Below are 25913 nucleotides of genomic sequence, written 5' to 3'. Positions count from 1 at the left end.
TATTCAAAATTTCAAACAATATAATAAATCCGTTGAGTGAATATTGCTCAATGTACATAGCCATACAGCCGACGCGTTTCGTCCTGTCTAGACATCAGGGCTTCATATTACATGGAACAATCCTTGCACAACTATGCTTTCCTTTACTTTAATTCACCTCTTAGTTTTCCGTTGCTTTGTTTATTGTCACCCCCAAAAAATTTTTTATATCCCAATCAATCCTTCTGTATACGATTGATTAATCTATAATCTTATGTCCTCACAACTCCCACATCTGATCCAATGATCCCGCTCAGTTGCTTATAATCGCCATTATCCGTTTGAAACCTCCAAGCTTCCATCAATATTATTGCAAATTCAACTTGTTTGTTATCCTCCTGTTCGCTGACTATTTAACTTGCAACAGAAAACCCTTGCGACTTGCAGCCGGTCCGATAGCCTAGCTCTCGGCTGAAATGCCAGAAACCGGTCCTAGGAAGCTTGTTTCCGGTCCAGGGAAGGCATGGCTTGGCAGTTCGGGCTGGACTGTTCCCATGAGGCACAGGGTCAGACTGATTTGCATATGGCCATGTCTGAACTGGGGTGGCAGAGTGGGCTAAAGAACGGTGATGGATCAAACCCAGATCTGTTGACTGGGTGTGAGTGTTTGATTGGTTCTGATGCTCCGTCCATCACCACCCCCTTTTGTACCGCTTTGTTCGCCATAAGTTGGCAGGGTATGCTCAGACGTGAGTCCCTTGCTCACTTTGCCACTGGATTCAAGCAAGCCTGGCTGAAGACGGCTGAAATGCCAGAAACCGGTCCTAGGAAGCTTGTTTCCGGCCCAGGGAAGGCATGGCTTGGCAGTTCGGGCTGGACTGTTCCCATGAGGCACAGGGTCAGACTGATTTGCATATAGCTGGGTCTGAACTGAGGCGGTGAAGTAAGCTAAAGAATGATGATAGATTCAACCCAGATCTGTGACTGAGGGCCACACTAATTGATATATGTTTCAATTATCCTCGTTTTTAAAGATAAAGCCAAGCATAAACAATTTAAACTTAAATGGTTCTTAAACCCCTATTATAAGTATTTCAAAGTGCATGCTCAAGTATTTCTGTCATGTTTTAATAAATACTGTTGTTTCTTCAGTGATGACAGAGATTATAGAGGGTTTCCCGTAAGCAATGCCTGGCCAATGGTTAAGAGATTAAATATTTTGCAAAGCTAATCATTCAAAATTACTGTGATTAAGTAAATGCCAGCTAGACATGGATACTATATGCCTGTGAAATATTTTGCAAAGTTAATCATTCAAAATTAATGTGATTAAGTAAATGCCAGCAACACATTGATACTAAATGCCTGTGACTGCTGAACTAACGGGGAGAAGGATGTGAATCATCCTTTTCCTGATGACAATTTCACCCCACTTAAAAGAAGAGCTGTAACATTCACGCTTCATTGCTTATGGCTCTTACTTAATTGGTGACATAATCTATGTTTATTTGTATTTGTGTAACAGAGACATCAGATACTGACTGATACAAGTCACAGTACCCAGAGACAAGTAGCCCTAAAGGATGTGAAATGTACATCTGACAATAGCAAACATCCCAACTCTGATATGTGGGGAGAGGACCATGTAATCTATGTAACATCATGATACAAAGTCTCTGATCGCTCTTACAATGCTGTTAAGACCTTTCAATTCCACCTTCCAACTGCAGTATTTGTATGGAAACATGTAGGGGTAAATGTTGTTTAATGATTAGTTGCTGAAACTGCGGCACCCCCTTGCGCATGCAGTAGCCTTCTGAGTTAGCACTTGAACCCTAGCTTGAATTAGCTACAGGTAGCATTTGAACCAACATTGCAGCTTTAAATTCCTCTTCCATGTGGAAGTATTAGAAGATTTTCTACTATGTCCACCAGCTCATGTCCTCCTTCAACCTATCCTCCATAAATTCTGCATGCAAGGCTAAGCATAATTCAAAATGATATTCAAAGGAGCCTTACCACACTGTGCCTGCTTGTATTGCTGAGGAGACCGTCAGGGCTTTGCTGATGTCATTTGTAAAAACAGCAGCTACCAGTCCGAACTCAGAGTTGTTCGCTCTCTCTATCACTTCATCCATGGTTCTAAAACGCAGTATCTGCTGGACAGGCCCAAAAATCTGCACACAAAAAATGAATGCAATTTTGAACTTAACAAGGACCTTATTCTAGCACAAAGGTATTAACAATAATGCGTTCTGTATATAAGCATCTATGATAAATGCTTATGTTGTCATTTTATTATTCAACTTCCACCATCCGCCTAATCTACAATTACTTTTTCTATGTTTCCACTTGCGAGTACTAATTCTCTATTGTACCACTATAATATTTCTATGTACAGCATTTGTTTCTCAAAATTGTTTGTTGTGCTCTGCCAAATGAATCAAATGAATAAATAAACATTTCACCACTTTCGTGAAATATACATTGAATGAGGTGTTGTTGTCAAAATGTACCTACTTTTATTACACAAACGTTTTATATAAAATCCAGTCTCCTTGTGAACTTCCCAACGTTTCTTAGCTTTTAAATAAAAACAACGAAAAACCTTCTAAGAGTTGAATGTTGTAGAAAAAAGTCTACAGTCCAAATGTACTCTTTAAAATTCTAGGACAGCTCACAGTTTGCGTTATTTTCCTATTCCCAGAGGGTACATTCTGGGTCATTTAGCAAAATATTCTTTAAATATCACTGTGATATAGAGAACAATTTAGTCACACAAATCCAGTTTAAGAATTAGCCACCAGTGATAGAGTTCTATCATCAAGATACATGATTTTACTAGCTTAAGTAGAATATGGATGAAAGGGTAGATTTGTGGACAAATAGCAAGGCATGTACAATAACTGTTTCCAAAGTTCTATTTCCTGGAAAACTTATTGAATGGAAAGGAAACTGTGTTCATATATTGATAAAGCTAGTCCTTTTAGTTCCAATCGAGTAGGCTTTAGGCTGAGATACAGCCCTAAGGCACCTAACCTCTCAAGTAGCTTATGTTACTGTACAGGTGATGGAAGGTGTCTATGTTTGCATGCTGAATATACTGGACCTCTATGTGACTTATTATATAGATAAGAACAGAGAGCCTGGTTCTCAAATAGTTCACTTATTTCCTAGAATCCGTATCTCTGTGTTTAAGCATGGATCAACTAGGTTGTCTACCACTCACCAGCCGTGGGCAGTCCCTCATGGTTCTATCCTGTCTCCAAAATGATTCAATATTTATGTGGAACTACTGAGGACCAGTCTGCCAACAGAGCACATTTGCACCCATAGAAATACTCAGGGCCACTGGAATTATGTGACAATGAAGGACCAAATTATGCGGCAAAGTTCACAAACTAATGTAGCAACAAAATACAAATTATGGAGTGTAATAGGCACATTTTGTGATAGCATTACTTCGTTATTTTAATATTTATACATATATTAACGCTGCCTTTGCAACAGTTTCACCTCATTTGCACCAGTTTAGCACCTAAATACAACAATAAGCAACTGAAAAGTGACCCATCAACCTTTCCAAACTTTGTTCTAATGTGCTGCATCACGTGTCGCTGTTTTCTGTAAGTTTTGATCTGTTTGAGTTGGAAACGTGCTTCTTGTTAAAACATGCACATTATGCAGCATATGTTGGATTAAGTTTCAAGTGCAGCAAATCCATAACTATGCAGAAAACACTGAAGCTGCAGAATCGCAACATTCCAATGGACCGGAATGTAATGAGAACCAGCTCTACCCGTTGGTGACTGATTACGAAGATATCTCAAAATTCAAACACTACCTGAAAGTGCATGAGGCTTGGATGGCCAACTGCAATCTTAAACCCACCAAAATGGAATTCTTCTTTCTTCACGCAGCTAACTTTGCACCTTACATCCAGACCCGACAGAATGGTTTAGTGCCTCTTGAGCTCACCATAGCCCTAGTTTCATGTGCCAAAGTCTAACGGTTCATACTTGCCTTCAACGTTTTAAAGCAACTACATATTGACGCAACGTATAAAACCACCCTTGACCAACTTCACCTACTCAGAAAGGGCTACACTGTCATTCCCTAAGAGGATTGCTTCTCTCTCATTGATGAAGGGAATTAGATTTTTGAGGGTTTGGAAAAGTTTAAAAAATCATCCCTAATACACATTAACTCGAACCTACAGAATTAGCTGCATTCCTCTCAAAGTCAAATGTCTAGAACAATCCATCTATCTACTGAAAAGCTGTCTTTGGCGGGCACATTAAGAAATAAAAGGAGTAAAGCACGCCTAATCCTAACCATTTAAATACCACAAAAAGAATTACCTCTAAATAAGTTTTCTCATGCTTTGTGCTCATGGTATGGAACAATTTTCCATAGATAATCTGGCTACACTTGACCATAATCTATTTTTAATTCTCTTCAACACCTATTGGATGTCAACAATCTCGACTACTTTACTTTCTGTGCAGTTCCTAATCCTGATATCGTATAACTGGGTTGTTTTCTTCTCCTGTTCCTGATATGTTGATTTATAACTCGTGCCACACTTGTGGGTAGACACTGGCTATAAGAATGCTTCAAAATATAAAAGAAAATTATAAATTACTCTAGGCGCCGCATGACTTCTGATCATTAACTTGATCGATTTGGAATTAGACAATCTTTGACTTTGGAATTCCTCTCATTCATGAAGTATTTCACCAACCAGCAAACAACCATCCTGGATTATAACGTATGACAGAAAACTACTGTTCATCTGAACAACGCAGACAACATTTATTTTGTGTCTATTGTTTTGAACATTTGTTTTGAGTTTAAACTTTAAACTCTATTTGTTTTCAATTTTAAACCGCTTCACAGATTATTAGTTCACCTAGATGGCACTTAGCTGCACAACAATATTCTTTTTATCACAGCGATGAAAATGAGCTGCTGACTCTAAATGTGTTACTTTTGAAGGAGGCTGAGGGATTTTGATTGAAACAGGCAAACAGGAACTGGGCCCTACGTTTCTCACTCTGGGCCTGACTCACATAGGCAAACTTATACTTTTGTGCAAGTTTACTTTTTTTGCAATTCCAAAACTCTGATATGATAGTAAGTTTACGACTGTAGAGACTCCGCGGTCAGGCGGAGTCCTCTGCACATAACAATATAGGAAAGACCTATGTTTTTATGTGCGGAGTTCTTAACCTCAATTGTGCTGTCTCTGTAATTGTAAACGTACTATTAAATTGGAGTTTGTGAATACCAAAAAAATTTACATGTACACAAGTTTACCTTTGTGAATCGGCCCACAGTGTTATAAACAGCATGACATTCTCATTTCCATTAGATGTGTAATAAGGTGTACCCCACTTCAATGTATACGTCAACAGAGAATTCACACTAATCTACATCACTGTTTATCTTAAATATGGTTGTAAATTAAACTAAATAATGAAGAGAAATATGATATTCTTCAGCCTCTTTTCACTCTTCTTTTCTATGCTGCAGTGCATTTTCCCCTGCCTCAACCCTTCTATGTTGTTTTTTTTCATTGAATTCAGTTAACTGTATCGTCAATGGAGACCTACATTTCAGAATATAATCTACAGTTTATGTGGTGGCCTCTTATCCTTTATTAGTTAAATGAGAATTGTCATCTTGAAAAATATTGCACAACGACCAGTCCCTGGGTTATTGAACTCGCTACAATTTAATTCATGTTTTCTGTATGAATTACAGAATCGCTTTCTTAACTTGTTCTCTATTGGTCTTAGGTAGTGATTCTTATATTAGTTAACACAGCTATGAGACATTTGTAGTTGTGGCCTCACAGGACAGTTCCTTACCTCTTCCTTTGCAATCCTCATATCATCTGTTACATTGGAAAATACTGTTGGTTCAACAAACAATCCTTTTCTTCCCAGCCCCTTGCCACCACATTCTAGTTTTGCTCCTTCTGTGATACCACTTTGAATAAGTTCCAGAATCTTGTTGTACTGTTTCTTATCAGTCTGTGATCATGAAGAAAAATATAAAATACATTTCTATATTAAAAATATGTAAGAACCATATCGAATTAATAGAATATACAGACCATTTAACATTTTTCTCTTATAGCAACATCAGATGGGATATAAATGTTTCCACATTTGGTAATTACTCAAGTAACAGGTTCCTCATTTGTGTAAATAAAAAGTGGTGTATACTAAATTGAACTGTAGTACTGTGCATTATATGAAACTACATGCTGAAGAATAACGTGTACCTTTGATAACTGCATGAAGGGGTGTGGAAGGGCATGCAAGTAGTAGTAGACTTTGGGTTTTATTTTCAATCAGGTGCTGAATTGTGATAGAGCACCAGAAAGGAATTATGTTTTACTTTTTAAGTTGTGGCAATGACCCTATGTTCTCACCTAATGTGAGACTTAAATGGTAGATTATACAAAAATATTAACGTTGTGAGTCACTGGATTACATGCATGCTTTCTCAAATTTAGTCATATTACATTATTTACAAAAAGTCCCAGACAAGCTGTGATAATCTGTTCCCTGGCGGCTGCGACAGGGCAGTGGTGGTCCGACAACGCCCCCACAAGTATGGCGGTCCGTGGACTACCAGACTCATATTAGAGCCCTTAGTGATTGTTTGCAGATAGTCAATCCTCAGGTTTAGGGAAAATGTGCAGTTACACATTGATTTCTCATTTGTCTTTCACAATGCAAATATTTTTTCATTTGTGGAAATCTATACACCTTTATCTCCAGCAGATGTGAAGGGGTTCCACCCCATAAGAATACATGAATACATACTTGAATCTTTTTGCTGTTATTTTGTGTGTGTAACAATTCATTTGGAATGTATGGCAATATCCACACACTTCCTAAATGTACATCTGTGAACAATCCACCCACTTTACAGATATTTCTTTTTCATAAGCTTAATTTTGCCATTAAAACAAAATGCAAATCTTGATTTTCTTTAATCAAGACACTGAAATTGTGACAGTAAATTCCCCTTTTTCACTTGTAGGTGACATATCAGGCACTAACATTTTTTCTGAGTTGACGCTTTAAAAGTTACATAATTGAATAGCTGCCCTTTAACATTTAATATTGGAATCTTCTCTGCCAGCTATAATTAGCTTTGGTTGTGTGACATTTATGCAATCTCACCTTATGATGTTTATGGTGCTCAATACCTTTGGATGCTTAATCAATGCATTGCTCGGCTTTGCCATTTAACCATAGTAGTCTATATGAGAGGTGGACCATTATATAATTGCAACAGTTTATATTTTGTTAGTAAGTAGCATATTGGCATGCTTGATATTCCATTAAATTCCTGAAAAACATTTTAAGGAATCACTTTCCTAGCAGTATATTCTTACTTGTGGGCCTTGCTCGGTGGATGGATCAAAAGGACTTCCAACTATTCGTCTCTTTGCTCGCTCAACACTTCGTCTGACAAACTCATCATATATAGTCTCCTCGACAAATGTTCTGGACCCTGCAGTGCAACATTGGCCTTGGTTGAAGAAAACTCCTTGGTGAGCTTGTTCAACAGCATAGTCCACTGAAAAATTAAAGCAATGAGGTCACAAATGTTTTTCATGGTCAATAAGAAGCATGGATTCTGCAATGTGAATACATGTGCATGTTATGGTGGAGCGCAATTTACAGAAAACTAACACTTAATAGCAGGTCGAGATATAGCGCTCTGAACAATCTTTAACAAAGCCAATCTGTCATCCTCTGCCAATGCTTTTCAACTGCTTATACCAAAGAAACTGCGTTATGGTGTCATAATATGCCACCTAATTTGGGTACCCATGATGGTTTTTTGTCCTGACGTAGTTAGGTATATCGACCCAAGGTGACAAATGGGCTAGGAAGGGTATTTTGGCCTTTTCCAAGATGCAGACTGAATACGAGTTGTCACCGATAGAATACTACTGGTATCTCCAATTGACACACATCCTCAAGAAGTTTGTTCACAAGGTATCCAACAAAGTGTTCTTACCCCTAGAATAAATGATGCTCCACAATACCTGAATTGACTTAGAGGTAGATGAAAGACTGATTTAGGCCACTTAGATGATCCAGAAGGGGATGAGACTCTGGGCTTTGCTCGAGAAGAGGCAACTCGTTTAGGAGTTAAGCTACTGCAAAACAAGATGCCTGGAAAGTCCAATATACTCTGACTAAACTGGCAAAATTTGATATTGTAAGTAACGAGCTATGTCTTAGAGGATGTGTACGTGTAAGTATATTCCATCAAACTATCCTTGTTGTGCAACATTATCAAGCATTTCTGTAATTAAATATGAAAGTCGGGAAAGACTAAAGTTGGTCTCCTTGTGCAATAATGTCGACCAGTGTTTCATGAACGAACAATCCCTATATATGCAAGAAGGTGGCCCAAGACATTTGAAAGAGCTGGGGGAAATGGTTATCTTACTGAGTATCTTGTACATGCTAGGTTTCAAATATTGTGTGCAAGAGATGTTGTGGGATGTCGAAACATCTTTACTAGAGATTGGATGATGACTTTAAAGATTGTTGTCCTAAATTTTGATTTTTGTCTATGATACCAGTCGAAGGGGGAACCTTATACTCTCTTGATCTAAACCAAATGTTGATTGCTATTTCTTTTGGATGATTGCAATTGAAAATCAATAAACAAAAGGTTTAATGAAAATAAACAATAAACAGAAGAATTGAGTTTAAGGCATTGTGCAAGTCCACCAAGATTGTTTGTGGTGGAAGATCTTGCTTATAGAGAGGAAGCTGTCATCTTGTTAGCAGTGTAGAGATGTGATATTTGGAGTGACTTATGCCCAGTATTCCTCAAACCAGCAAGGTTCACTTAGGTGGTAAATCCTTGGCCTTGAAGGTTCTGAAACTTAAAGCTTCCTTGCACAGAATCTAATTTCTAACATGCTTAAAACATTCCTGTTCTTTAAGTTATAGGTCTGTTGTGCTTTTGCATTAGCTGTTGGCTACTTCCATCAAGTCAGCATAGTGGAAAGAGTACTCTCCAAATGGAACTAATGTAACATACAATATAGCATAAAATAATATATTGACTATGGCTCCCACTGACTTGTTTGTGGTCTTCCCTTTGACCGCCACTGTAAATTACACCAATTCTGTTAATTAGAAGTTAAGCTTTAGAAGTACAATTTCATCTACAATTATTAAACAACTTACCCCATTGCAAGTAAAAATTAGTTTAAAAATGCTAACTTTCTCTTGGAACAGTTGAGCACCAATATCCTGCCTGACTTGATGTTAGAGCCTAGAAGCCTCACTTTATGGATGGAACACTGGGCTAAGAGGCCTTGATGTGTGATATCATTGTTATGTGATATGTGATGTAATGTCTCAGTCTGCCTGAGATATGTTCAACAGTTGCAGCTAATATGAATGTGCAGCAGCAGAGCAGGCCCCAGTTGCTGTACGCTCTTTTCCATGTGCAGGCAATGGGTCTAGACTGCCACCTATCTGGACTAGCAGGGTCTGCCTGACTCCAGTATTTCATAGACATTCATAATGGCATGAGTGGAGGACAATTATGTGGGTTCATGCTAATTTCTAATTGGTGGGAAAAAGTGAGTGGAATAAAAGTGTGATAAAAATGGAGCAGGCAGATTTTCACAATCGGGCGGTGGGGGGAGTATTTGGCTCGTATGAATACTATAAGTCTTACGCCTACTCCAATAGGTGTCATTTATATGCATGTATTCTAATGGGAGATTTACGAATATACAGTGTTGAGGGAATAAATACTACACATTGCGGCACTGACTATTGTGCCTTTATAGCCATCCATTCTCAAGTGCAAAATTTAGGAGCAATTACACATATTATTAGTGAATTTGTGCTGATTTCAGATCTGCCGTATGGCTGCACAACTGTTATTTGAAGCCTTCCCTGTAATTCTGCTCTAAACACATATTGGGATAAATGACTTTAATAATCCCCTACAGAGACATTTGGATAAATGCTGGATGTGCATGAAGTTAACTTTTTTTGTGCCCTTCCTGCATATTTTATCCGATTAAACCACTCAGCATGGAATACGTAACAGAAGAATTAGTATCTGCAGTCCTTTTAAATTCATATAATGTACAGCTGAATCCGACTTCTTAACCCTGAATAATGCATTTGCTGTTTATCCAAAACAAACTTGATTAAAAAAGTGGCCTTGATCTATTTTCCTGGCAGAGAATTTAGTAAAGGGGTCTGCACCACAGTGTTGTTTTAAGGGCGACGTGTAACAGCAAGCCTTACTTACAATCTGCATCTGCAAAAATAATGTTAGGGCTTTTTCCTCCCAGCTCCAGGGTTACTCTCTTCAAATTACTCTTTCCAGATGCTTCTTGGATCATCTTCCCAACCTGTAAGGAAATGGAGAAATGTGTGACACTGAAATCAGACGCACACACCAGCCACCAGCCACCAGTACCAGCAGACAAGAACCAGCCCATAAAGCTATGCTGCAATATAATGCAATAACAAATACTCTTTCTGGCAAAGGTTTTGAGGAAGAGGGTACAAGAGAATAATGCAATCCCTTTTCAGAACAGTGAACAAGGGGAACTGTTCTCAAAAACCTACTCACTCAGGAGCCGATTTACCAAAAAAAACCTAATAGTACGCGCAGAGATTAATATCGCTACCTGAACGTATATTTACATTTTGGGTTAATTCACAAGCATGTAAATGTCATGTAATATTGTGCTATCACCTCTTGGCTCCCGTTCCCCTGCGTGGAAATGTAGATAGCATAGATTTTCATCAAAGGGAGACTCTTGCCCCGTGAAAATGCACATGTTTTTCTTCCTTTATCTCGCGGAGAAACATTTTTCCCTGTGGGGAAGCTCTTTCCCAACCCTCCTTTCTCTGGAAGTGGAGTTACTCCAGCGGTTTGCACCGTGAATATTTAAACCACAATATCGATGGGACACAATATCAAAAATAAATAATCAACAGGTAAGAATGTATTTTCTATACTTAACTCCACATATATGTACCTAAGCGGCACATATATCTTTAAGGAACGCAAATGTGGAGTTAGGAATATGAAATCTATACTTCTCTATATGCACTTACCTTTTAATAATTTGCCTCTTGATAGTCTGTCCTCGATATTCTTGTACCACAATATTGCTGGTGTGGATATCCAGCAGCGCAAACCTCCAACCCTAGGCTGGTGTAACTTCTACCATTTCCAAGGTGGGAAGGGGCCGGATTGGAATTTGTGAATGTTCACAAATTAACCCATTTGTGGAATTTCACAAACATTACAAGGAAACCACGCCTCATAGCATCCACTGCTAACCCCTGCAGAAGGATTTGCTACTGCAGAATTCTGCACACTTGGGGTGGGAGAAATCTACAGTCTAAATCCTCTTATGCCTGATAGAAATCCTTTCCCGGGCAGGGGTAAATGGGGTATTTTCAGTTGTAAATATATGTTTATGGGCACTCAAGTGTCTTGTTTTACCCATGTAAATTCAAGACTAGCATTCACTAAATTTGAATATGCACTTGTGAGGAGATTCAGACATGCATAATATCACTCTACATTGGTGTAATTAATTTCATGCATTTATAAAACCTACTCAAGGTCAGAAATGGCCCTGAACATTTCTTTTAAGTATTACACTAATTTCCCACACACTCAGATTTACAGCTGTCAAAGGCAGCAGAAAATCCTCTTGTAAAGTTGAAATGGCTGAAAAGTCTCCCTTAATTGGTGGATGTGTGGGAAAAGGACTTTCTAAATGACAAAATACATTTCCAGGGAGAAAATGTGCACATCACAAGTAAAGGCACTGTCACATTCACACTTACACCTTATGTAGAGTGCTGAATATGGAAAACTGTTAGCACAAATGCAAATTTAAAGAATACTCCTTGAAATCTGTGACTGTCGCATGTTTCCAGGCCTGATTACTACATTTTGACTTTTGCAAGTGCATCTTTGAAGAAGGTTTTCAGCCTTGAACAATAAATGAGCAAATGAGCAATACAATAACAACAGAGTTTTGTCCTACAACGTTTGTACCTGTGTGGAAATATGGATTTTTCTGATCAGTTATGTCCCCTATCTTGGACCCCAACGGTTTCATGTATGAATCACAAGTACATGTATGTTCCCTCCAGTTCCAGTTATGAAGACGCAAACACATGTGCGTCCACCGTCAACATGTCCTCTGTCAGATCCGCCATGAATAGGCCGGATATTCCATTCCTAAGTATGAAAGGCCACCGGCTTTATATGGTTCACTTATGCCATTTTTCAGTCCAGGCAAGTAGGCCCTGATTCTGTCATCAAACTCCTCTTGCCTTCTGCCTCTGAAAACTCCAGTCTGAGCCTGCATCTGTGACCATGAACTTTGTCTCATTCTCTGCGCGGCTCACGAAGCCTGACATCAGCCTATTCTCTGCCAAGAACTGTATTTCACCTTCGAATTATCTGCTTCACTCCTTAGCCGATGCATTCCTGTCTAGTAGTTTAAGTAAACATCCTTCCAGCTACCGAGCAAAAGGCTCGGCTTCTCTGTCTTTATGCGAGTAATTCATAGCCCTGTTACCATGGAATATTCCTACCCCCTCGCATTTAGTGTAGACACTTAGACGCTTGTACACGCACGCACAGTCAGTATAGAATAGATTCTGTCCGAGAGTCCTTCTTTTGTGGATAACATAGTTCTTTAAACATAGGATGTTAGATATGATTTGGGATTAGGTTGACTTGACCCCTCAGACTTTTCGTCTCCACATGTAGAGCTAAATGTCAAGTCCCCTTCACCCCCTAGTTGCACGTCAATCACACGTCATGCTGCTGCGCGCGCATCTATGCCAAGTATTATCTTATAGATCCACCTATATATGACATCATAACCAATTATGTTCCTTTTTACTCCTTATTACACCCATTTTCAGTTACGCATATGAATCGTCATTTTCCTTATCAATTGTTACGCCTACTGCATTCGCTTCATTGTAATGTATGTTCTATAAAAGTCATTTCTTGTCAATAAAGTATGTACTTCACTTCCTGAACCCCCGTGGTGATGGAACTTGGAGCAACCGATTATAATCGATCATTGGAATAAAGCCCATTCCGAACCTCTAATACCACGGATTCTGCCTCTTATTTTACTGAGCTATTTTATTATGTTTCTGTATCAAATTAAGTCCCGGTAATGAATTTTATTTACCACATGAATGGCGCCCGAACAGGGACACTTTCTCATCTCACGCGCCGGCGGTGAGTTGGAGGCCCGGTCTCCTGCCACAGCTGGACGGACAATAACGCGTACCAGCAGGATTTCCTGTATCTCCCTCCGGTCAAGCGGGGGCGACTGAGGCTGCGATCAACACCCAGACGAGGCGGTGAGAAGTGCGAAGTATCCCGACCAGAGCCTAGCTGAGAGAGCAAGATCCGAGGTATACAGAGGCCCACCAGTTCGAAGTCGAGTCCAGTTTCCGACGAGTCGAGTCGAGTCCAGTCCGGTTCAAGTTCAGTTGCCGAGGCCTTCCGTTTCCGAAGCTACCCGGTGAGTACCATTACTGGGGAGGCATTTCTGACGTGCACATAGGTTGTGCCGGTCAAGACGGGTTTGGGTACACAAATCCGGTCTGCACTGTTTTAGCAGTGTATATGTACTGTTTAGCAGTATATCAAGTATTCCGAAGTATCTAGTTATTGTCAAGAATTATGCTTGGTGATTAGTTATGCAGACGATCATCATTGTTGGTTATTTTAAAGGTTAAAAGAAATGTTTAATGTTTAATGTTTAATGTGTTAAACGTCCTGCATATTGTGGTATGAATGGTTGTTCATTATTGTGCTTTTGTACTAAGTGTGTTCAAGATTAAGTATCGGATCAGTTGTCAATATGCCGCTCTTTTCGAAGTTAAGACAGATCACTACTAGAAAAGGGGTACTCGAAGAAGCCGTCCCTATTCCTCCTAGGGACACTCCAGGGCACTTCATGTATCACAAACATGGCTTAGACGCTATATTATTTCTTGATTTATGGGTAGACTACACCAAGGAATTACCAGAAAGTCAGAGGTGGCCCGCAGCGGGGACCTGGGATGCAGAGTGCATCATGAAAGTCGAGGAAGAGTTATGGAAAAGGAAAGTCAGGCAGTCACAGAAAGACGCCGTTGAGTTATGGCGTAAAGAATCTCATAGACGCACAGAAAAAGCACTCCGACAGGAAGAAAAGAATAAAGAGAGTTCAAATAAAGTTCGAGAAAATCTATTAATTGAGGAAGGTATCCGAGTGAAATCAGAACAAGTAGATAGACAAAGAAATGCCCTTATGAATGGTATGTATCCCCTTCTAGCCGAAGGATTACCTAAGGCTACTCCAGAGATACCGAAAGACTTGCCACCCCCATTATTCCCAATAAAGGTACATCCTAAGGGGCATCCTAGAACCGCAGAAGATGTTTTTCTTTCCTCATATTTAGATGACGCAGCTCCCGAATATGCTAATTCCGCCCCACATAGACCGCATACCAGGGAGGTTCAACGCCAAGATCCAGTACCCGTATCCCTACAGCAACAAATCGTGTCACAAGTTCCGGCAAGCGCATCTGTTTCTACAGCTGTTCCTACAGCTACTTCTATAGCTGTGTCCACACCTATAGTTGCTGTGTCACGTTCAACGAACCCTTTCACACCCGACACCCCAGATGGGGCTACGGGAGGTGCTACCAATATTTTTTCTACGCCACCCAGAACAAATAAACTTATTTTTCAAGAGTCAGCACATTCACGTACCCCCAAACTCATAAATGCCCGTACGCTTAAGGAACTTCTTATAGATTGTAGATATGACCCTGTGCCCGGCAAAGAGGACGAAATGACCCTGGCATCATTACGTATCAGACGAGCCGCAGTATATTTAGGGAAGTTACCAGGAATGACTGCGCATCTAGATAAAATATATCATTTTGTCCAAACAGGGCGAGATCCAGAATGTATTAACAGAGCTATGGAATACCAGAAAGTGGAGATACAGGGGGAACTGTTACGTTTCCTCATAAATTGTGTGATCAGAAATCAAGACCGACCGGGGGTAGACCCGGAAGCAATGCAAATTCTTACCAGATGGAGCCAGAATATATCAGAAGGTAGACATGATAAACAAAATTGTATAATAGCCATGTGCCGAAAGATCCGTAAAGAAATAGAACGCCTACACGAAGAAAGATTAGAGGTAGACGCGTTCGAACAAAGCGAGGAGGAAGGGTCAGGACAGTCAGACACCATAGCCTATGTAGGTAGAGGAAGATCTTGTAATAGTAATAGATGTCTTATTGACCCGATACGTCCGATATGTCCAGATAATAACAGGAATTTCCAAATACCTATAATTAATATCAGGTCTAACGAGCATTCGTTCCAAGCCGCCGACAAACTACTCCGAGAACGAAGGGGTTATCATTTCCTCGATTCTATGGATGAACAAGATTTAGCTAGGGCAGCTGTCCATTGGGTGGACAGTCCCGGAAAATATAGTGATGATACAGTAGCACGCACATTTTTGAATCTCACCCCAGATGAACAGAGGTTAGCTGGGATTTATATGATTCAACAACTCATTATACTATATCAGAGTCAGCATTCGGACCCTGGTCCCTTACCTGACATATTGACTGAATTGCTTGTGAATAGATGGAGAGGTTCAGGTACTAAATTAATTAAAGAAATTCTAGAATCAAGAAAGCAGTATATTCTTTTTGTATGTTCAGAACGTGTCTCATTGCCCGTCAAGGAAAGAACCACGTATTACATGGATAGACAGAATCCCTTACGAGAAGTGCACCCAATAAAAGGCGAGGACAACGAGTTTAAGCGCGTATTTGTATATACGCCCATATCGAAAATAGAATTGTTAGAAATGAAGAAAGTGGTACCCAGTCATGACAAAGATCCAGCGGGTTTTCACCGAGAAATTAAAGACATGTTACTCATGGGAGAGTATACCTATCCCGACATTATGACAATATTAAAGGTATTGATGCCTGCTGGCATTTATGAGAAACTCAGGGAAAAAGAGTGGGAGGTAGGAGACCATAAGATAGAATGGTCAGTATTAGAAGCGGAAGAAAAGGCCCGAACTGCAGGAGCAGGACTTGGGGATAAAACTAAAGCACTACCAGGTTTATTAGTACAGGTACTGCCACGTTTATTAACTACGAAAAAGGAAGATTGGGGTACAATTTCAGCCTGTAAGCAGAAGCAAGATGAAGACACTAGTGATTACTATGCCCGATTTGAAAAATGTTTTGGTATAAATAGTGGCATAAAAGCAAGTAGCGAATCATACCCGCATCTGTTTGTAACAAAATTAGTAGAAAATGCCCTGCCCCAAGTAAAGAATAGAGTATTAAAATTCGAGAGTACCTGGCAAGGTAACACTCCATCACAAATGTTACAAATGTTACAGTACCATCACAATAGAATTAGAGAGGAACAAGAACATGAACACAGACGCATGAAAGACACGAAAATGAAAATGCTAGTTTCTCAGACAGTTCCAGCTGAAGGACATAAAAAGGGTATGACACATTCCGGTGATTCAGCAGGACCTGTAAAAGGGACATGTAATTATTGTAAGAAACCAGGTCATTACGTACACGATTGTCCAGTTTTGAAACATAATATCACCATAGGTAAAACACAAGAAAGACCACGGCCACCTAGACAGGATCAGAATGAACAAGGAGCTCCGCAGCATGCACAGTCCATGCCAGCTTCACAACAGTCTATACAGTTTGTGCCAGCTGCACCAGCGCTGCCTGTTGCTGCCACACAAACCACGACACGACAACTGTACCAGACCGCACAGTACGACTATCCTGATTATCAACGATACGCATGAACCAGCCTAGAGAGGGAAGTTGACTTACCCCTTATCGAGATCCCTGTAGATCAAGAAGGACCTTATGTACATAGTGAATTATTAGGCCAAGATAGAAAATTTTTACTCGATACAGGGGCAAGTCGAACAACCATAAAACGTAGTGAAGTTCCAGGGGCACCCCTCTCAGGCTCACAGAATATTTCCCTTGGTTTTTCAGGAAAACCTATTGTTAATGAAGTGTCACAGCCTCTTCCACTTACGATAGGACCTCTGACCCGAACTACAGATTTATTGCTTACTAAATCATGTCCAGAAAACTTGTTAGGAATAAAAACACTGAAAGCTCTAGGAGCCATAATATGTTGTTCTCCGGAAGGAGTTAGATTATTTTTACGTGATTTTAAAGGGCACTATGTATCTAGAGACATGGATCCCCGACTGCAGACTTTACCCACACACCTATGGGCACAAGGCCCTACTGATGTTGGATGCATGAATATTACACCATATCGAGTCACATTAAAGGCAGGAGTGGTACTACCACGAATGCGACAATACAAGTTACCACCAGATGCTGTAGTGGCTTTGCTACAAATCGTTGACGAGCTCATTGCCCAAGGAGTAGTTGTGGAAACAGACTCCAATGTATGTAATTCACCGATAATTCCGATTCTTAAACGAACAGATCCAAAGGCCCCGCCAGTATATCGATTGGTTATTGATCTGCGCGAATTAAACAAATGCATTATGCCACAATTTCCTGTGGTCCCAGATATCTCGTCATTATTGACAGCTATTGATTCCGAAGCAACATTCTTTACTGTAATTGATCTCAAGAATGCCTTTTTCAGCGTCCCAATAGATCCGGAAAGCCAATATTTGTTCGGATTTAGTTTAAATGGGCGTAGCTTTAAATTCTCACGCGCACCTCAAGGATTTACAGAAAGCCCCAGCATCTATAGCCAAGCACTGAAACGAGAACTAGACAGTATCCACATGCCAGTTAACACTGCCCTGCTTCAATACGTCGATGATCTGCTGATCACCGCGAGAAGCGAACCGGAATGTGAAAAAGCATCACTGACAGTTTTACAATTTCTAGCCGAAAAGGGGCACAAGGTGTCCCCTTCTAAGCTGCAATTCTGTGTCCAGCGAGTTATTTATCTTGGACACTCGCTGTCCAAGGAGGGAAGGCAGCTTACACCCGACCGCATTCAGTTAATAGCTAACATGCCAATACCCAAGACACAAAAGGAGGTACGGGCTTTCATAGGCCTCACGTCATATTGCAGGCAGTGGATCCCTCAGTACGCATTTCTAGCAAAACCACTCATTCAGTTGACAACACAGGAGGCAGCCACATCGACTGTTCTCCCTTGGACTCAGGAACATACACAAGCTTTTGAAAGCCTAAAGAAAACTTTATGTCAAGCACCTGTTTTAGCAACGCCATGTTACAGAAAACAGTTTACACTCTTTGTTACAGAACGCGAAGGTACTGCCTTGTCAGTACTCACACAGGAACAAGCAGGAGCACACAAACCATGTGCTTATTTTTCTAGTACATTAGATCCCGTAGCTCAGGCTTTGCCTGCATGCCTAAAATCAGTAGCAGCGACAGCTTTAGCAATAAGACAGAGCGACGCCATAGTGTTAGGACATCCATTGACAGTTCAAGTACCACACGCAGTAGAGGTTCTTGTAAATAGAACGCAAACACAACACTTGACTGTAGCGCGACTTACAGGGTACGAACTTACATTGTTTCAGCCACATATAGAAATCAGACGCTGTAACACATTGAATCCTGCCACACTTTTGCCAGTAACCGGAACAGACCCACTAGCCCATGACTGTATTGAAGTTATTACTATAACGACGAAACCCAGACAAGACTTAACCGATGTCCCATTGTCAGATCCAGACCTGACATTGTATGTAGATGGTTCATGTATGAGAACAAATACAGGAGAGTTAGTGGCTGCTTACGCAGTCACAACAGATACTGAAGTCATTGAAACTAATCGTATAAATACTTTGTCAGCTCAAGCCGCAGAGCTTATCGCTCTGACACAAGCCTGTATTCAAGCCACAAATAAAAAAGTCAACATATACACTGATTCACGTTATGCATTCGGAGTTGTACATGACTTCGGCGTGCTGTGGCGAGAGAGAGGTTATTTAACTTCCCACGGTGCCCACATTCAGCACGGACCCCTCATTCATGCCTTATTAGATGCAATACATCTACCCACTGCAATATCGATTATGAAATGTAAGGCTCATACGAAGGTTACTGATATCATTTCTCAAGGCAATGATCTAGCCGACAGAACAGCTAAACAGACTGCTCAAACTCAAACCTCCGACATGACAAAGACAATAGTCCCGATGCCGACACATTGTATGACAGTTAAAGATCCTACTCTTGACGTAATTGACATCCAGACACATGCCACACCAGACGAAATAAAGAAATGGACTGAATTAGGAGGGATCCAAACGGACCAAGGATGGATGATGAAGGAAAAGTCTGTGTGGTTCCTTCCTGATTCAATGGTCCAAGTTATAGTTAACACTATACATAGTCCAGCGCATCTAGGAGAAAAAGCTATGCTAGACAGCATTCAACACATTTGGTTCAATAAACATTTACGAGCAGCAGCCAAACAAAAGGTCCGTACCTGTATGATCTGTTGCCAGTTCAACCCAGGAAAAAGCGTTCCTGTAGAACAGGGTGGATTTCATCCTCCTAATCACCCTTTTGAAGTACTCCAGATGGATTATATCCAGATGGAACGATGTCGAGGATTCAAATATGTTCTCGTAGTTGTCTGCGCTCTGTCCCGTTGGACGGAGGCATACCCGGTTTCAGATTACACTGCCCCGACTACTGCCAAACAGTTGGTTCGAGAATTCTTCCCACGATACGGTTTACCACGTGTTGTTCACTCAGATAACGGCCAGCCGTTCTCATCCGAACTAATGAAACATGTTTCACTTCTGTTAGGTTATCAGTGGAAATTCCACTGTGTCCGACACCCCGAGGCAGCAGGTCTCGTAGAAAGACATAATCAGATACTGAAAATCAGATTGTCCAAAATATGCAGAGAGAAAGGTGTCGACTGGGTAGTAGCATTACCAGTTGCACTCTTTTACATGAGAATGGTAGCACACTCTCGAACAGGGCTATCCCCGTATGAGGTGATCTTCGGTAGACCACCAAATATGTGGGGGACGCCCATACCACGCAAAATAACTGATATTGACTGTAATATGCTGACAGATTACTTGGCTTCCTTGATGTCTGCACTACAATCTTGTCGTTCACAGGTAGCTGCAGCCTTTCCCGACAACACTGAGGTGAAACCCCATGACGTAGTTCCGGGGGACCTTGTGCTTGTGAGAAATTTCGACCGAAAGACTCAGCTGGAGCCCAGGTGGAAGACACCCCAGTTGGTCCTGCTGACCACAAGAACAGCCGTGAAGATTGAAGGCAGAAAAGGATGGATTCATTCAAGTCATATCAAGAAATTTCATGGACTTCCTGCAGATGTAAATAGCCCACCTCGTGTGTCTTCACCCATTGACTCAAAACTACCTTTGGCTGAAGCCACCAGTAAGGAACTCTATAAACTAAAACTAAGGCCTAGACCGTCGGACGATTTGATTGTTTAAGTCCTCTCCAAGGTGAAGCGGTTGAATCTGTCTCCGACATGTATCACTTAGACCTGAATCATGGAAAACCACGAAAAATGTTGAAACGACAGGCGTATTGTAAATCACTGCGTAGCCATTGCATAGTGACATTATTAATCTTGTTTTTCTTAAGTCTTTTAATAATTACTGCAAGTATATTGTTGCACATATACTACCCTATTGCCAGAAATGTTTACAATGTTACTGCTGAACATTCTTTTAGTGACCTACCGCCGCATGAATTGTCTTATAGACTTGCGCTGCGCAATAACACTTTCATTAGTATGTTACATCATTCCCACCAGACTAGTAATGCTACTAATTGTTGGGTGTGTGGCCGGCTCCCTCCCTATCAGAATTATGAAGGAGTCCTGCCTTTCTTTCCACATCCGTTTACACATAATGGCTCCTGTGGAGCATGGTTTAGTTTAATCAATTCCATAGACTCAGACACAGCCGTTTACCAAGACCATTGGGTATGGGGAAATCTGAACCTAGTTTTATTTAAAGTCTGTTACCCTGACAAGGAGGGTCGCCCCAAAGGAACAGGAACTGATCTAGAAAATGAAGTATATGGATTAGGTAACTTTACACCTAATCTCATGATTCTAAATGTCAAATCCGAAGTTGAACTAGTTTTACCCACCATGTCAGTATTCCCAGCGAAGGGTGAATTGTGTATAAGAAAAGTTGGTTCCATACATATGGGCCATAGTAAATGCACTAATATAGTAGAATTCAGTGATCAAGGCAAATCTTCATTTAGAGCTTATCGCCACTCCTACTTTATATGTGGTCAGACTGCATATATGCGTCTACCTCCAGATTGGGATGGTACCTGCTACATTGCATTCCTTTTGCCACCTGTTTTCCTAGCTCCTCCTGATTATTACAGAAACATTCATTTAGTACACAATAGAGAGCGGAGAGATCTCCCAATTGTCGATTATACTGAGACGGCATGGGACAAGTATGTAGATTTCAATAAAGGCATTTTTCCCTATATAGGTACTGTTACTAATAGTAAGCTGATACGTAGATTAACTAGAACCCTTGAAGCAGTAGTGAATGAAACTATTGCCGCCCTAGGCAACTTGACAGAGGAGCAATCTGCGATGAGGATCGTGGTTCTTCAAAATCGTCTTGTCCTTGACGTCATCCTGGCCGATAGGGGCGGAGCCTGTAGGGTCATCGGATCAAGCTGCTGCGTATTCATACCAGAAAATTCGCCATCTGTATATAAAGCTATAACTCGCCTTCATAAGATTGTAAGCCAGATACACCAGAACCCAGGCACTTGGACTTGGTCCAGTTGGTTTTGGAGTGTGATATCAGCCTGGGGATGGAGAGTCCTATCCTTCCTAGGTATTGGCCTTCTCATACTATTCAGTTGCTGTCTATGTCTACAATGTGGACCAGCGATCTGTGGTCTGTGTGCCACATCGTGTATTCCACCACCAAGATTTCATTCGTCACGGAAGAAGAAAGAAGAACAAATGATGTTATATGAACAGATCAATGGATTGATGAAGATTGATATCTCTTAACGGGCAAGTAGGGGACAAGGAGGGAATGTGGAAATATGGATTTTTCTGATCAGTTATGTCCCCTATCTTGGACCCCAACGGTTTCATGTATGAATCACAAGTACATGTATGTTCCCTCCAGTTCCAGTTATGAAGACGCAAACACATGTGCGTCCACCGTCAACATGTCCTCTGTCAGATCCGCCATGAATAGGCCGGATATTCCATTCCTAAGTATGAAAGGCCACCGGCTTTATATGGTTCACTTATGCCATTTTTCAGTCCAGGCAAGTAGGCCCTGATTCTGTCATCAAACTCCTCTTGCCTTCTGCCTCTGAAAACTCCAGTCTGAGCCTGCATCTGTGACCATGAACTTTGTCTCATTCTCTGCGCGGCTCACGAAGCCTGACATCAGCCTATTCTCTGCCAAGAACTGTATTTCACCTTCGAATTATCTGCTTCACTCCTTAGCCGATGCATTCCTGTCTAGTAGTTTAAGTAAACATCCTTCCAGCTACCGAGCAAAAGGCTCGGCTTCTCTGTCTTTATGCGAGTAATTCATAGCCCTGTTACCATGGAATATTCCTACCCCCTCGCATTTAGTGTAGACACTTAGACGCTTGTACACGCACGCACAGTCAGTATAGAATAGATTCTGTCCGAGAGTCCTTCTTTTGTGGATAACATAGTTCTTTAAACATAGGATGTTAGATATGATTTGGGATTAGGTTGACTTGACCCCTCAGACTTTTCGTCTCCACATGTAGAGCTAAATGTCAAGTCCCCTTCACCCCCTAGTTGCACGTCAATCACACGTCATGCTGCTGCGCGCGCATCTATGCCAAGTATTATCTTATAGATCCACCTATATATGACATCATAACCAATTATGTTCCTTTTTACTCCTTATTACACCCATTTTCAGTTACGCATATGAATCGTCATTTTCCTTATCAATTGTTACGCCTACTGCATTCGCTTCATTGTAATGTATGTTCTATAAAAGTCATTTCTTGTCAATAAAGTATGTACTTCACTTCCTGAACCCCCGTGGTGATGGAACTTGGAGCAACCGATTATAATCGATCATTGGAATAAAGCCCATTCCGAACCTCTAATACCACGGATTCTGCCTCTTATTTTACTGAGCTATTTTATTATGTTTCTGTATCAAATTAAGTCCCGGTAATGAATTTTATTTACCACACCTGGAAGAGAACTGTCTTAACACATATTTAGCTGCGTTCCTATATTCGAAAAAGGAGAGACATGATTATCAAAGCCTTTTGCAAGACTTTGGAAAGCACAAACACAATTTGTAGAAGAAAATTCCCCATTCGCTTATTTGTATAATTAGGACTGGTGAAAATGTACCGTTGCATTTGTGAATGCAGATATATCTACATCAATGGTGGAATTTCTTCAGTTAAGAATTGAGGGCCATGGATGTGATGTGGTCTTTCCAGTGTGGGACTCCAGTAGCAGGATGTGAACAAAAATCGAGGATATGTCTATGGAAAGAGGCCCAAAGGGATGAGTAAACATGTTAGCACTTCTGCATACTTCGGGCATCTTGATCTCATGAGATGGTTCATCGCTCACCGGTCCTTGTTTGCATGGCAGCTAAGTCAACTTGTGACACTGTTTCTTTCATTAATCATAGATGATGAATCTCAATGAAAATAGACATTTTGGGGAAATTCAGGGTGAAATAATTCTGAGATGTGTCTTCTTGAAAAGTATACCCAATCAGGATTATTTCCTGCAGGTCCAGTGAGGTATCTTGAAGAAACACTGTCTCCCACGTACACAGCTTTAGTCTAGCAACTACTGAAAGGGCCTACACAAACCCAAATATGCAGAACAGTGGTGATGATGAGAGCCTAAAATCCTGTAGATCTTAGTATGAGGTGGTCCTATCCCTCAGGGTTCTGGGACAAGAGGTACTATGGAGCAATAAGCCTTTTATTCGACAGGCACTGCCTGGTGGCTGGAGCCCTTGGGGACTGAAAGTCCAGGAAATTGCAGCAGGCACTGAGGGGCTTCAATAGAGATTGGAATAAAAGGGGTGTGTGGTGAGGGGTGGAATAGAGAGAACGTGACCACAGAGAGAAGACAAAGAGAGACGATGGACGTGAAGAGAGACATTGCACGTGGAATCGTAGAGATCAAGGCTGGCTTGAGGATTCTTGCCCGGGCAGCTTTTGGTTACCCAGTCGGGCCCTAAGGCCTGTCTCCTATTATCAGCCATGCCCGAGTTCACTTCTGTTCAGGCTAAAGAGAACATCAGGCGCTATACAAAATACTGGAAACGTACACAGAAATGTGCCTCAAATTGGACTGTCACATAGCATTTTCCATGTTGGGCGTCTACTTTTGGTAACTTGCCTGAGAACCCCTTCCTCCTGGAAATGTTCCAGAAAGGGATATTTCCTTATTAAGGGGTCATTTTCTTTGACGAAAAAAATGTAAAAGGGTTTGTAAAACTGTCCCATTTGTCTGCAAAAATGCTCGGTTTCCATTTCAAAAAAATGTTTATGGCCAGATTTGAAAGCAATTAATACGAAATCCAATCTCTGCAAGGAATGGAAGAAATAATGGGGCAGATATTGCGCGAGCTTTGCTTTATTGCAGCCGATAATAATGGACCGCTATGAAGCTAATCAGGTACGGATTGTAAAATGTACGATTTGCCTTATTACCGCGTTCCCTCAATCCCTTCCTGCAATTTTCTAAACAATGGGCAAAGTTTAAAGCATGTCACATGATTTATAGACGAATAAGCACATGCAAAATGTGCATTAACAAGCAAAAAAACCGTAGCTAAAACAGCAACTAAAAATAGTTGCACACCACTGCCAAATGATATACTTTTAAAGTGGTGGAACTAGACATCCTTAATTGCACCAACCGAGCGAAATGAGTGAGTGTCTACTCCTAAATTGGGGTGGGAGGGCGTTCTTTACTATAGAGGTTAGTAAATAAATGCGGTCAAATAAAGCATCTCACATCACAATTTTTCAATAAATTGACAAAAAAATTCATAGGGTAAATACCAGCACTTATAAACAGCACTCATAAAGTACAGTAATACCTTCATGGTGTTGCAAGCAAGCCTGAAGGGCCAGCCTAGAATTGTTGGGTGCAAGCCCCCCAAAAACTTTGAAAACATAGTGTCAAAATATTGCATTTTTAGCACCACCTTCCTAAAAATGTGTTTAAAAAGCCATATGTTTAGAGGATGGTTCGAATTATCTTGATATTCAATTTGACATATAGTCACAAATTTTACCTCAAACAGCAACTCGCCATTTTCTGAAAATACGCACACTCAGCTCTTAAATATCAGCTTTTCTTCGAAGGCAAATAAACCCAACCTTCCCCACCCCCAAAAAAAACCTTCGTTATTGCCTTGAAATGACCGTTTTATTTCTCTATGTTCCAGATTTTACTTTTAGTAAATATTGTAATATTATTTACATCTAGTACTTGCTAGACATGGACAGGGAAATATTCTCCCTCACATACATTGGATTCCACTTCACATTTATGAGTTACCCTCCATAACCATGGGCTTACTATTCAATATGAAGGACTGTTGACCTTTGACACATACGCTCTCCCTCCAGGAGTCCAGCATGGCCAGATTATGCGAAGAGAGACCACAATGATGACATGATAATCGTTATTCTAAAAATAACCACCATTATGCCAAGAATGTAAGCGATATATCAAGGATGCCTCAAAATGTTAGAGTCACAAGCAACTTTGTCAGTGATGGG

General features: G+C 40.7%; 1 protein-coding gene across 1 annotated transcript in view; it reads right to left on the bottom strand.

Annotated features, from left to right (window-relative positions):
- Nucleotides 1-25913, bottom strand: part of ALDH1A2 (aldehyde dehydrogenase 1 family member A2) — a 258338-nt gene that overhangs the window by 13001 nt on the left and 219424 nt on the right. The window contains exons 8-11 of the mRNA XM_085643757.1: nt 10306-10408; nt 7397-7581; nt 5853-6017; nt 1999-2156 (exon numbers count right to left, since the gene is read on the bottom strand). Coding sequence (XP_085499883.1) covers nt 1999-2156; nt 5853-6017; nt 7397-7581; nt 10306-10408 — 611 coding nt within the window. The remainder of the gene's footprint in view (nt 1-1998; nt 2157-5852; nt 6018-7396; nt 7582-10305; nt 10409-25913) is intronic.

The sequence above is a fragment of the Triturus cristatus genome, chromosome 3_1 (genome assembly GCF_964204655.1).
Source record: "Triturus cristatus chromosome 3_1, aTriCri1.1, whole genome shotgun sequence".
Lineage (NCBI taxonomy): Eukaryota > Metazoa > Chordata > Amphibia > Caudata > Salamandridae > Triturus > Triturus cristatus.
The sequence above is the reverse complement of the archived record's forward strand: the minus strand, read 5'-3'. Positions and strand labels throughout refer to the sequence as shown.